Source organism: Nipponia nippon, unplaced genomic scaffold (assembly GCF_047370975.1).
Source record: "Nipponia nippon isolate SJK-2023a ecotype South Korea unplaced genomic scaffold, ASM4737097v1 scaffold_3, whole genome shotgun sequence".
Classification (NCBI taxonomy): Eukaryota; Metazoa; Chordata; class Aves; order Pelecaniformes; family Threskiornithidae; genus Nipponia; species Nipponia nippon.
Window position 1 is genome coordinate 40029646 of NW_028262347.1, and position 13227 is coordinate 40042872.

General features: G+C 37.0%; 1 protein-coding gene across 4 annotated transcripts in view; it reads left to right on the forward strand.

The window, feature by feature from the left end:
* The window catches only part of RAB3IP (RAB3A interacting protein), a 34383-nt gene that overhangs the window by 13953 nt on the left and 7203 nt on the right, over positions 1-13227 (forward strand). For 2 of the 4 annotated variants that reach the window (XM_087766655.1, XM_087766656.1), the window contains exons 4-7: positions 3083-3178; positions 5771-5848; positions 6233-6436; positions 11206-11334. In XM_087766655.1, the coding sequence (XP_087622781.1) occupies positions 3083-3178; positions 5771-5848; positions 6233-6436; positions 11206-11334 (507 nt within the window). Of the gene's footprint in view, positions 1-3082; positions 3179-4367; positions 4979-5770; positions 5849-6232; positions 6437-11205; positions 11335-13227 lie in introns of those variants that run through there. The other 2 variants (XM_087766659.1, XM_087766657.1) reach the window with 2 other exon arrangements.

Below are 13227 nucleotides of genomic sequence, written 5' to 3' on the forward strand. Positions count from 1 at the left end.
AATAGTTTGTGAAATGCTCTTATCTCAGAAAAGATATTCTGGACCTTGTCTCACATTAAACACCTTTGTAAATGTGGTTGCAATGGACTAATTTTTATGTAGCTTGTTTAACTTGGGTGCTGAGTGAAGACTAGTCAAATAGAAATGTATTCTAATGTAAATACAAACTTTTTTTGACAACTTCAGGATTCAGCTGTATCCCATGATTCTGATTTTAAGTGATACCTGTAGGAAATATTCATTCTTTCCTTGATCTTCCGCATCTAATTCTGACTTGGTTAAATTGCTGAACTAGATGCAGGATAATTTTCTTTCTAGAATTTAAAATATGAATGGTTCTGAAGCAGTAATTTGCATTCTTTATCTGTCTGGTTCTTTCTAAAGATCCACCTTGTAGTCTCTTTTTGAAGATTAAAGTGAAATAAGCAATAATATGACTCTTTGATATAGGATTTTTTTTTTCTAACTTTAATGTTTTTTTCCATGCAAGTTAAATTTTTTTTATTACCTACTTCGGTAACTGTGTGTGGTGTGCTTTATAATAGCTTATCTTCTTCATGTAGTTACTTTTTCAGAACAGTAATGTGGGAAGGACTGCAGCATGGATGGTTAGTCTAGCACACGCAGCTGTCTTTTCTACCTCTATATTGTGTATGGCTGGGAACTCTCCAGTAATGCCTTTGAGACAGAGGCAGTAGTAATGTTTCTAATAACTGCTAAGCTTTTTGCTTTGGGCGCTCTTTATTTCTGCCCTGCTTAAAAAACCCAAGCTATTAAACTTGCTTGGCAAAATAAGGTGTTATATTAGGCTCCTCCCTGAATCATGTCATGGAAACTTGCCCAGTGTTTGACAAATCTGGCTAAGCAGCCATGCGTAGTAGACGGCCTGGTGTTGTCTCCTTTTTGTTTTCATTAAGTAGCTGTACTTGTCTGCTTAAATTTTAATCTAAGCCCCCCTAATCTTTCCAGTTGCAGGCAAAACTGTAACCCTCTTACTTAAAATAGCGTATTGATAGTGGTAGCCCCAAAGTGAACCTAGTGTAGTACTGCCTCCATTGTGAGTTTGGTAACTCTTGACCTGAATATTAATATAACCTCCTTTTAAGATGTATTGACGTCTACGTAGCATTTTCCTTACAAATCAGTGAAGTAAACGAAAGGAAATATATTGATGTATTCTCTGCGTTTATAGGAACACATGAAACTTGAGCTTCAAGCATTTTGCATCAGAATCTTTCATTTCGTTATTAAGAACCATACTTTATATGGGAAATACTTTAAACCAACACAAAAGTAATTAATTACATTTTGTTTCCCCTTTCTTTCTTTAACCTCTTCTTTTTTCTGGTACTTTTTTTCTCTTTGGCTTTTTGTATTCCTTTTTCCCTTCTCTTCCCTCCATCTGTAGCTATTTTCCTGCTTTTTTTGTTTGTTTGTTTTGAGCAATAGGTCACTGTGTGCAGAATAGTAGCTAGTAGGTAAGAGTTGAGTACTATTTGAGAAATACCATGTTTGGAAAAACCCATCATTTAAGTGATACCTTTCAAAATAGTTAAAAGGTTGCATATGGAAAGCAAAAAGTCAGAATAGCAAACAAACTAGACTAAAAATCAATCGAAAAGTCCAAGGTTAAAACCAAATAAAAGAAGGGAGAAATAATGCCTCTGACACTAAATGAGTCTAGAACAGTCCTTAAACACGTGTTGAATTTAGGAGCTGAAGTCAAACAAGAGCCTTCATCTTAGAGGAAAATCTATTGCGAGTTTCACTGCAGAAATTGAGAGCAAGACCTAATATCAGCATACTGCAAGGCAAGGTGTAGTTTTCCACATTGTTGTGTACAACATTACTCAGTCATGAAGACTTTGGGAGAAATACTAACCAAGTCCCAGAAACACAAGGGAATCTGCCATTTGGGCCTTTTTATGACTGTTGTGATTGGCCTCCCAGAGTTTTCTTAAGGCAGCTGTTTTCTTTAGTGGTTTCTGGAGGTTTTCAAAGCAAATCATTGCTAGATTGTATTTGGAGTCTTTAACATGTCAGTGACAGGCTTGGGTCCTGCATTTCAGGAGCCACGGTAGTGTAATAGCTAGCTTGGCAGGGGGAAAAGAAGAGAAGGAAGAACTAGGTGGGGATGAGAGGGGACTTATGGCCAGAAAAAAATGCTTGAAAGGTCAGAGTGGGCTGTCTGCTGCTCTTCTTTCCCTTACTTTTTCTTTCCATCGTTGTCTTTCTTGCAAGAGATTCCAGGGTTTAATGGTTGGGAAAGGGGAGAGGAACTCTTCTTTCAAATTCCTTGTTGAACTTTTTGTACTTCTCTGCAAATTACGCCACTTTTGCCTCAGACTTAGGACAATACAGATGAGATTGGGCATGTGTAATGCTTATACTGCCAAATCTATGTTAAAATCTTACTGTAAAAGTGGTATGGTCAGGCCTTCCTCGCTCAAATTTTAGTGATGTAGACAAATAACACTTTGAATTTCATTAAGTTGCTTTAATTTGATTTATATATCTGCATAAACAAGAGCAAGGATATAATTACAGTATGATTTTGGAATTGTGTTAGTTTTAAGGAGATATGCAGGAGGCAATTTATGGTAAAATATGCTTTAAGATTCTTTTAGAATTGGGGATTGTCTTGAGACAAAGCTTTTTTTGATTTTTTTTTTTTTTAAAGATTACTTTCTTTAAGTGTCTATTAAGAAATGGGTAAACAGAACTGGTATTCTGTCTGTCCCAATAATTAATTGGATCTATATTTTAAGTGACTTAAGTCTTCTATACTTTCAGGAAAAAACCTTTTTTTACTTAAGGCAATTTTGGACATGCTGATGTCTAGGTTAGAGATACTTTAGATTGGCCTGGTATATTGCTGTATGTCAGGAAGAATAGCTATATGTATGTGCAGCATTAATTTAATTACTTGTAGTGTTAAGAGTAATATTTTGAAAGGCTTTGTTTAGCCAAGGTTTTATGTTCCTCTATTTTTTTTCTTTTTCTCCCCTCTCTCTGTGGTATTAGCTTTAAAAGGCCAAATTACTACTCTAAGTCAGAATAAATAACTTTCAATTTTCCATAGGAGCTGAAGTTAAAAGATGAAGAATGTGAAAGGCTTTCTAAAGTGCGAGATCAACTTGGACAGGAATTGGAAGAACTTACAGCTAGTCTGTTTGAGGTTTGTTGGAGTCTTCGATGTGATATACTTAAGGGAAGATGAGCCAGATGTTTTATGTAGAGTCAGTATATTGTATGCTGAATTTTTCTGCAATAACCTTGTAAAGGGATTTGTGTCCTGAAGACCCGGGTGTGTTGATGTAGAGACTTAAGAGCAGTAGACTTTTCACTTAGATGAAAGAGACCTTGTTGAGCTTGTCAATCTGCCTAGTCACAAACCAAAGAAAATAAGGGAAATATATCAGACAGCTTAAAACTATTTAGGCTTATTTTTCGGCATAACTATTTTGAGACAGCTTCTCTGTCTGACAACAAGGCTATCTAGATAAGAGCTAAATTTGGGGTTGCCATGGTGACTAAATAAAAAAATAACGTAGTTCCAGATGAATGGAGGAAGCAAGTACATAACTTAACCATGCTTTCAGCTTTTGAATTTTGGGTCTGGCAGCATGCTACTCCCACAAACTTGAACAGAAACATTAATACTGAGTGATGCACCAGGGTGGGACCTGGTTACCAAGTGAGAAGCCTGAACTTTAAGTGGGACCTTTTCATTTGAGAATATGGCAGTAGTGCCAGCAAAGATTGTGCACTTGTATTACCCAGAAAAAAAATCTTAAATCCATACTTCAAGGAGGATCAGTTCTCATTTTATTGTAGGAATATATATAGGAATGCCTAGAGGCTAAATTGTGATACCCATAACTGTCAGAATAAATGTAATAATCCGGAGATGATTTATATGTTTACCAAATCGTAAGTATTGGTTTTCAGCATATGCATAAAGATACAACATTAGGTATGTTTTAGAAACAGTATTTAAACTGGTGATGTTGTATTGATATAAAAGTGCTATTAAAACCTTGAAAATACTGACATTCAAAAATCAAATTACAAACTGCTCTGTGAGTTGGCAACGCATTGTATTTCATCATCCCGGTCCGGCAAAGTTACTTAAAATATTAAGCAGTTCCTGTGTGTAGAGAATAAATGGAAGATTAGAAAGTTACTTTTCAGTATAAATACTTGTGTATATTGCGGGGGGAGGAAAATGTGGGGCTTTTAACTGTAGAGGAATAAAAATAAAATTATCAATGAAATTTTATATTAATGACACTTTGTAACTTAGAACAAAGTTATCAATTTGTTAAAGCTATGTTTGACATAGAGTGTACTAGTAATAATTGTTTGAGTTTTAATTATTCAGAACTCCCAGCTGTTGTGGGCATGTCACTTGAATTTTCTTTTGTGATTTGATTGCACTAAGAGGCCCTAACAAAACACAGTGTTGAGGTTTTCTTGATTTTTTACACTGTGATCTCCAGCCCTTGAATTCACTTTCTGTTCTGAATCCCACTAATTTCAGTGACCGTATAAGTGGATATGCTGGAGCTTATTTTAATGCATCCCAATGGAGGATCGAGAGTTGTTTTGCCACAGCTGGGTGCATATATTACATTATTACAGTGTAATAGCCCTGTAATATGCTTCGCTTTCAAAGGTGCATCATTAAGCAGAAACTGCATGGTCAATGTTAAATGTATTTGTACACATTGTATTAATGTGTATGTTCCCATTCCTGCATGTGTCTGTTGTTACTTAAGAGAATTTTACAAACCCATATTATACAGCTGTGTTCTATGCCAGTGGGAGCCAGATCTTTTGGTATGATGATGTATGAACATTTTTGTTTTATTTATATAGCGTCCCGATATGTGCTAGGCGCTTTACAGATATGAGAAGGATCCTATTCCAAGTAATTTAATGGGTGGCCCTGATCTTTCAATCTTTGTTGCCCTCAGTAAGTACCAAGTAAGAACAGTAATTTGATCACAGGTGCAAATTGCTGGATCAGAGCCTAAACAAATACATTATGCAGACAAAAGGCTTAGAGGTATGAGGTAAAAGGATGTTTAAAAAAATTCCCAGTCCTTTTACTCTTTCTTCTTTATTGGCTTAGCCTTATTTCTTTACTTGGGTTGTTTTTTAGTGCTTTTTCTGTTCTACTTAAGAAATGCTTATTAATCCATAAACTATTTTATGCTGTTGCTTTGTCTGTTTTATTGATGGTAAGAATTTAAACTTCATAGTTGTTTGACCGGTTCCTTCATGCAGAAATTTACAATTGACTATAACTGGTTATTCTGGCTAGAAGAAGGGAGAAGTTCTTTTGAATGCGCTACTGTGCTCATGTTGCTTTTGTTGCTACGGGTTGAGTCTTTCTCTTGGGGGTCAAGGAACTTGACTTGTCAGCCACCGAAGCGTGACTGGAGCCTGGCGTCCGTGACAGGTATAGTTCCTGATGGAGGGGGATGGGTAGAGTTGCTGAATTCCTGAATCTGGGCTCAGGACCAAGGAGAAGAAACTTGGTGGGCCAGTGATGAATCCAAATGATAGATTTGTAGGTATTTTTTGGTATGTAACTATTTAATTTCAGATTGTTGCACAACTTACTATTCACAAGTAGTCTCCATGAAGCGAAAGTATGTCCTTAGGTGTGGGGTTTTTTTGTGGTTTTTTTTTGTTTGTTTGTTTTTACTGGATCTTGTAAATTTGTGTGAAGCATTTACACTAGCTAAACATTTTTTTATAGGAAGCACACAAAATGGTTAAAGAAGCTAACGTCAAACAAGCTGCAGCAGAAAAACAGTTAAAAGAAGCACAGGGAAAGGTGAGTTTTTTCCAACTTGCTTGCTTTGTCTTTTCACATGGTTATAAATCTAAAGTGTGGATCATAAAGATGTAAATAGAGCATTACCTGTATGCAATATTAAAATATATACTAAGTCGTTTTGTGTTGCCTTGACGTATTCTTAGCTAACACCTGTGGGCACAGAGCTGGTGTTTCAGCATCAGATCAGATAGCTTGCAAGGTTACTACAGTATGCAATTGCATAGGCACCTGTGTGTCAGTACTGTTGGAAGATGAAGTCTTAATTTGAACCAACATAACTGGAAACTTTTTAAAATGATTTAACATATTCATAGCCTAATATGGTATTTCTGTTTTGTTAATGACTTTATTCCTCCCCCCCCCCGCCCCCCCCCCCCCAAGATTGATGTCCTCCAGGCTGAAGTAGCAGCATTGAAAACACTAGTACTGTCTACTTCACCGACATCTCCAACTAAGGAGTTTCAGTCTACTGGAAAAACTCCTTTTAAGAAAGGCCATGCAAGAAACAAGAGTACAAGCAGTGCTATGGGTGGCAGTCATCAGGACCTTACCATGATGCAGCCAATTGTAAAAGACTGTAAAGAGGTAACAGTACAAAGATTGTCATCTTTTTGCTGATAAGCTGGCTTTATTGTTTTGTTTTACCCACAGTAAATCTAGTATATATTAAATCATTAAGGGAAGATGAGATAAGATTTTAAATACTGGAATCAATAATTTAAAGATGGGAATTTAAAAAAAAAAAAAAAAAAAAGAAAAATACAGTATAACTGAATGATAAGTCCTGGTGGTTTTTTACAAAGTCCATCACCGAAAGTTCATAAACTTTCATAAATGTCTCATAAACTGTCATAGAAAAGAAGAAGAGTCATTTTATAGATCAATAATGGGTGAAAGAGGCCAAGGAAAAGACAGAATCAATGATTTATTAGAGAACAGGAGGAGAATTACCACTGGAGTCCCAGAGGCGCCTGTGAGGGGTTTTTTTTTATCTATTCAGGTAATTGAAAATGGGGCAATAATGAGGCGACAGGTTGGTGCTCGAGTCCTTGGAATGGTAGTAGCAAAAAGTGACCGAAAAGTTGAGAAGGATTTTATGATACTGAGCGGTTCATAGAACAGCAGATGAAATTCAAAATAAGTAAATGAGAAATGAGGCATCTAGGAAAAAATGCAACTCTAGCACACATGCAGTTGTGGACTTAGAAATAGCTACATTGTGCCGGGGGAAAAAAAAAGTAGTGTACTTGTGGATAGTTCTGTGAAAACACCATCTCAGTGCTCAGTGGTGGTCAAAGACGCACCGAGCCTTAGAAAAGGAATAAATATTCCTTTTAGGAAAGGAATAAATAGCAAAAGAAAAAGAACTACGCTGCTGTATACACATGTAGTAGATGCGTGTGTCTATGCATGCAGCTATGACACCTTCATCTCAGAAAGAACATAATGAAAATACGAGGAAGTGTGACATAGGTGGTCAAACCTATGGAAGTATTTCTATGTAGAGAGACACTTGAGGCAGAACAAAAATCAGTACAATCAGAGGTGACATGGGGAAGATGATTAGCAAACGAATATTAGTGATTTCTTGTAATAAGAAAACTCTGGAAGCTAAAAGGAAGATAATTTTCAGTCAGTACATAATGAAACTTTACAAGTCATTGTCACGAGGTAGCGAGATTAAAAATATAAATGTGTTCAAAATGTAGTCATGCAAAGTGACAAAAGAGAAGATAGATATGACATTTGGCTTAGGAAGCTTCTTTAACTACAGATTGCTAGGAGTTGGGAGGCTGTAAAATGAAGGCACATCGCTGTCTTTCCTCTCGTACTGCTCTCTACCAGCTCTGTGGCTGCTGGCCACTGTCAGAGGGGTAACAGGCTAACTGGAACTTTAATGTGATTTACAGTGGCCATTTTTATACTTTGTTTTGCCAGTCATCATTAAGTGCATTTATACTATACACCTTTTTACTATAAATCTAGAAAATAAAGGCATTTTCCGGTTTCTGTTTCATACTTGGGCTTAAAAAAAAAAGCTTTACATCCTGCCTGCCCACTTTCAGTGGTGTCCAGGATGTTTTACTTATTAAAATTGAATCCTTGTTGCTCTTCAGAAAGATGCAAACGAAAGAGGAGAGCTGGGATGGAATCCAGTTACTTTGTAAGCATCACACTGAGGTCATGACTCAATGAAATTTTTAAGTATCGGGCAAGAGCGGGAGAGGGGAGAAATCTGTTTTGCCTCAATTTCTTGGGGAGAGAAAGTGGTGAATGTGAAGGACATGCTGCAGAAGGTTATCTGCCTGACATTTTTCTTTAGTTCAGTCTCCTTTCTGTTGGCTGCATAAGGAGACACTTTGATCAAGGCTACTCAAAACAGGTGACTGTTTCTTCCAGTGACAGCCCAGGGAATCAGTAAGAAACACACGGATTCTCCACCCATTGGGACTTGAGTCTGTCTATTTCTCTTCTGAGCAGGAATATTTAATGGAGTGTACCATTGCGTGAAGAAAGCAAGACTGCCTCTGGCAAGGTGGTTAGGAGATTGTTTTAAGCGCGGGAGACATGCCTTCCCTACTGCTTTCATTATCCAATGCTCTGTGGTTTTGTTTACTTTTTTTGTTTATTGTTGCTCTAAGGTAAATGTTCTTGCATTTCTGGGAGCTGGGTCTGAAACCCTAGTTCTGCCCCCTTCTTGCTGAATGTTCGTGCCACTGAGTTAGGTTACTCTTTGCATGTCGTTCTTCTGATTTTGAGTGACTTGGCTTCAAAAGGGGGGGCTGAGATTACCCTTGCTCAGGGGTATCTAGTGGCCTTGCGGTGTGGGGAATATAGCTTTGGACCCTTAAAGGGAGTCTACCACCCCGAGATGTGCATTTTGAGATGTTGGATGGAGCTGGGTGTAAATACATGTCAACTCTCAGCTTTCTTTGTGGAACGTAGACAGAGTTAGAGTGGCTGGCTGTCTACCCTAAATTGCAGTGGACCAGAAAGGTGCCAACATCCCAGAGAAATACTTCTTAGCATGTGGGAGTAACCTCTAGGATAAGTAGACATGTCTAATTAATTTAGGTATTAACAGGATTTAGGCAAGCTAGGCAGCTGCCTGGATCTTAGGCAGGCAGGTAGCATCCGCTCAGCGTAAATGCTGATAAATGCATCAGTGTTGTTCAAAGAGCTGACGTGTTTCTCTGATGTTGTATTTTACTGTAAAATGAAAGCATTAAAAATTTAACTGTAATTGTTATTACAAATGGCTGTATATTTAATTGAAGGTAATCAAAACTTTGATCTAGTGAAAGAGCAAATAAAGGCGGGGGGAGATACACGTGTAGCACACAGTGTAGACTGGAAAGGAAGAGCATCGAGCTGCATTCACTGAGCAGTTTTTTCAAGGCAGCTTCTTTATAAATTGCAAGTTTGGGTGAAATTGAGTTAAATCTAGAAAATAACTGAGTTAATAAGAAATGCATCTTAATTTTTAGAATCATATAGTGCAAATCAAAAACGGCTTTTTTCTGCTGATATCTCTTGATTGTATTCATTTTAAAGCCAGACCTGAGATGGGTTTTAAGGTGTGGGAAGTGTTCCTTTAGGGAGCAAGTTACACCTATTGAATTTCATTTATACAATGAGGTTGGTGGCTTAGCAACCAGAACATTTATGGACTAGCTTAATTAAGATGGTTGTTCTTGATTGTACCTGAGTGTAAGGCAAGTAGCTCTAATGGAAAACAAATTTGCCAGTCTAATTTTTGTAGGTTCTTTTTCAAGGAAAACAAAAAAAATAACAAAATAACTCCCCAAAAATATATGTATAAAAGAATGGCAAAGTACTGGGAGCTCAGAGAAGGGGTAACGCATGGGGAAAGAACAAAAGACTGAAAGAGGTTGGTTCAAAGCAGTGTACTAATCTTTTTAATAGGATTAAAAATAAATTATTTTAATTTTTAGCATATGTTATTTTCCCTCTTTCATTATCTCATCTATATTATTTATTTTTAATATTACAGAATTTTTAAAATCACATCCTGGCTTATCTTTGGCCTGCAGCATACATCCCTTCCTGTAGCTTTAGGTTTGGGTTTTAGGAGTATAGGTCTGCTATAGTACAAGAAAGGGATTTTACAACCAGTTGGAGGGGAAAGGTGCTGAAGTCTGTGTCAGCAGAATGTCAAAACCAGTCTGAGGATGGTGTTGCATCTGAGGAGCAAGATGGTGTTGCATATCCCGTTGGGGACTGGCATATTAGTCTTTTACATTGGATTAGGAGCATGCATCGGAAGCACTCACCCCCACTCTGCTTGATTCGCGTCTTGGAGCAGCGTCGGTGCCTGTGAACAGGATCCTTCTCAAGTAACGCAAAACTAGATGATGTGCTCTGGGAGTACCTCACTGTGCTCCAGCTGTTAGTGGGTAGCCAGCCCATGGGACAGGCTGTCCCAGAACACAAACATGGATTTTAATAGCGACCTAGTACCAGTCTCCTGAACACCAGACTGGATAGGTGCCTTCTTGCTGCTAAACTGATCTCAACATGGCGATGACAAAACAAGGTGTTTTCAAAGCAGATAAAACAATCTCTTCCTAATGCAGAGCGTGCTTATTCCTAGTATGATTTAATGGATTGTTTTAGTATTTTTGCATTGACTAGAGGAGCTGTGGGGGAGCAGGCTCATAAATCATGCCCAGTGAATATTCTTGCCTTCCTCTTGTAGCACGGTGTAGGAGAGAGTTTGAGAATAAAGATGAAAAATGAAGAAAAAAGTATAGTTTTAATTGATTTGTATATTCAGTTCCTGTTTTCCTGTGTCAGTGTATTTAGTGTGTTAGATGTCTATTTTCTTTTAGTGGTCGGATAGCAGTGTGTTATATTCAGATGCAGGGTGAATGTATAAGATGTCTAGGATTGCAGTTGTTTTCTTTAGGTTTCTCTACTTTTCTGTGACTCGCAGAAATGAAGGTGGAGTTAAATACTGTAATGAAGATGCAACAAGAAGAAAATGATTTTTTGGCTTTTTTCTGTTAAACAATAGTTAAGTTTTTCAAAGCTATCCTGGAAGTTTATAAAATGGGGGAGAGGTAGTTAGCTTGTCCCTGGTGTTGTGGTGACCAGTCAATGCATTACCTCTGTGTCTTGAAAATGATATGTTTTGATTTGCTTATATTTACAGTCTTGGGAAAGTGAATTTAAGAAGGTGTTCATAGCTGGGGCACGATAGCATTTTTTCACAGTGCGATGGAAAGCATTTAGTTTTAATGCTCATGACTTACCTGTGGATAGTTGCAAATGATAGACACTAGTGTGATAATTGCAGTACTAAAATATGTGAATCTTTGTGTGTGTTCTAGGCTGACCTATCTTTGTACAATGAATTCAGATCTTGGAAGGATGAGCCTACTATGGACAGAACGTGTCCTTTCTTGGACAAAATTTATCGGGAAGATATTTTTCCATGTTTAACCTTCTCAAAAAGTGAGGTAATGGAAATAGGCTAAATGTGGTCACTGACTTTTGTCCCTTAAATATGTTACATGAAGCCAATAGACCATATTAAAAATGTTTTCATGTGAAGTTTAACCATTTCTGTTTCATTAGAGTGTGACATTTTACAGTGAAGTGCTGAAGTTTAGTCTGGAGTATTTAAATGATCATTTTTCCTTCACTGTTTCATTTATGGTATTCCAGATATGGCCTTTTTAGGTCTGCTCCTTCAGATGTTACTCCTATCTGGCAGAATCTGATGTTTGTAGAAATGGATGGTGGTTTTTTTCCTGATACTTCAAAGATACGGTTTTGTAGAAATAGTGTCCTGTCACTGTCTCTTGTTTATATAGGGGGCAGTAGAGACCAATATATTTAATTTTGTGGACCAGTTTTCTCTCATATCAATCAGAGCAGGCTGCAAGCACAGTTCTGGGTGTTTTCTTGAAGAGAGGTTTGAGGTACAAGAATTAGACTTGGGGATTTGATGTGATTCAACAGGGGCAGTTTGGGAATATGGTTTTAGATGAAACAAATTGAGAGGTTTTTTTTCCTTGTGTTATTCCCACTGCCATACAGAGGAAAGACTGGAGTTTTACCCATCCTGGAAATAATGTGGAATTGATTCCAGCTCTAACTGCTTTACTTAGTTTTTGTTCTTAAGCAGCATTTAGAGGCTGTAGTTGGGATATCAGTCTCTAGGGGAAAGTGACCATATTCTTAGATCTTTATTAAAATAAGAATAACAAATTTTAAAGCCCTCAGACTTGATATTCCCTCCCCCCAATTAAACACCTCTCATGGAAAATGCTGTATTTTCTTCATAATGTTTATCTGTTGTTTTTGTGTGGTGTTATGTTCTTTTCCCATGCTTTTCATTTACTGTTACTTGCTGGCCATAAGCACGCATGATCTTTTAGTTAATGGTATACCAGTTCATTATGGTTGGTGTACAGCATCATATGAACCTCTGCCACTAAAAAGTTTACTTGGTTACTATGGGAATTAAATTGCTTCTGCCGTATGTGTAAGTAGGCCATCCTGTTGTCTTTCCCAGCAACTTCGTTTTTTTTCTGTTTCAGTGGTGATATAATTACTGTAGATTTGTATTTCCTCTTAAGGAAAGAATGAAACTTCTAGCACTTGCCAGTTATATCCGTTATTGTTTCCAGATGCTACGCATAGTCACCAACTTCTGTTTTCACTTGAATATTGATAAACTAATGTGCAGTTAAACCAAACAATAAACTACATGTGTATTGTGTTTTTGAATAATTGGAAATGCAGTTATCTGAATGGCTGAAGTATTACATTAACGCTCAGTAGCCTCTTGTGTATATGTGTAGCGTTTTGCTTTTGGGAGATGGCAGAGAGAGTATTTCGTATTAACTACTTCAATAGTAACATTCTCTTTTTAAAATATACAAAGTACAGTAGAAAAATATCTTTATTACTCAGTAGGAAGGAACCTTGGCACACAATTATTTAACTAATAACATAAATTGCACCTTCTTTTAAATCAAGTAATGGCTATTACTTGTCCATACTTAAACAGTAGTCTTGGGCAAGTGATGAGTCCAATCAAGCAAAATGAACGTATTTCTAGTGTCTTATGATTGTGTGTTTATAAACAATTCACATAAAAAGCCTGAGCAAAGTTGCGCTTTGTTTCATGAAGATGTTTTAACTAGACTAGTGTTTGAAAGTGGCAACTGGCTTTTCTATGTATTATGTTGGCTTTTCTGTATATTGTTCAGTCTTACTTGTTTGAACACCTTTCTAAAGCTATCTTTGGCTGAAAAACAGTGACATAATATTTACTTGTTTTTTTGCAAGATTAAGGAATCATGCTGCATCATTTTGTGTTTCCATAGAAGAGAATAAAATTA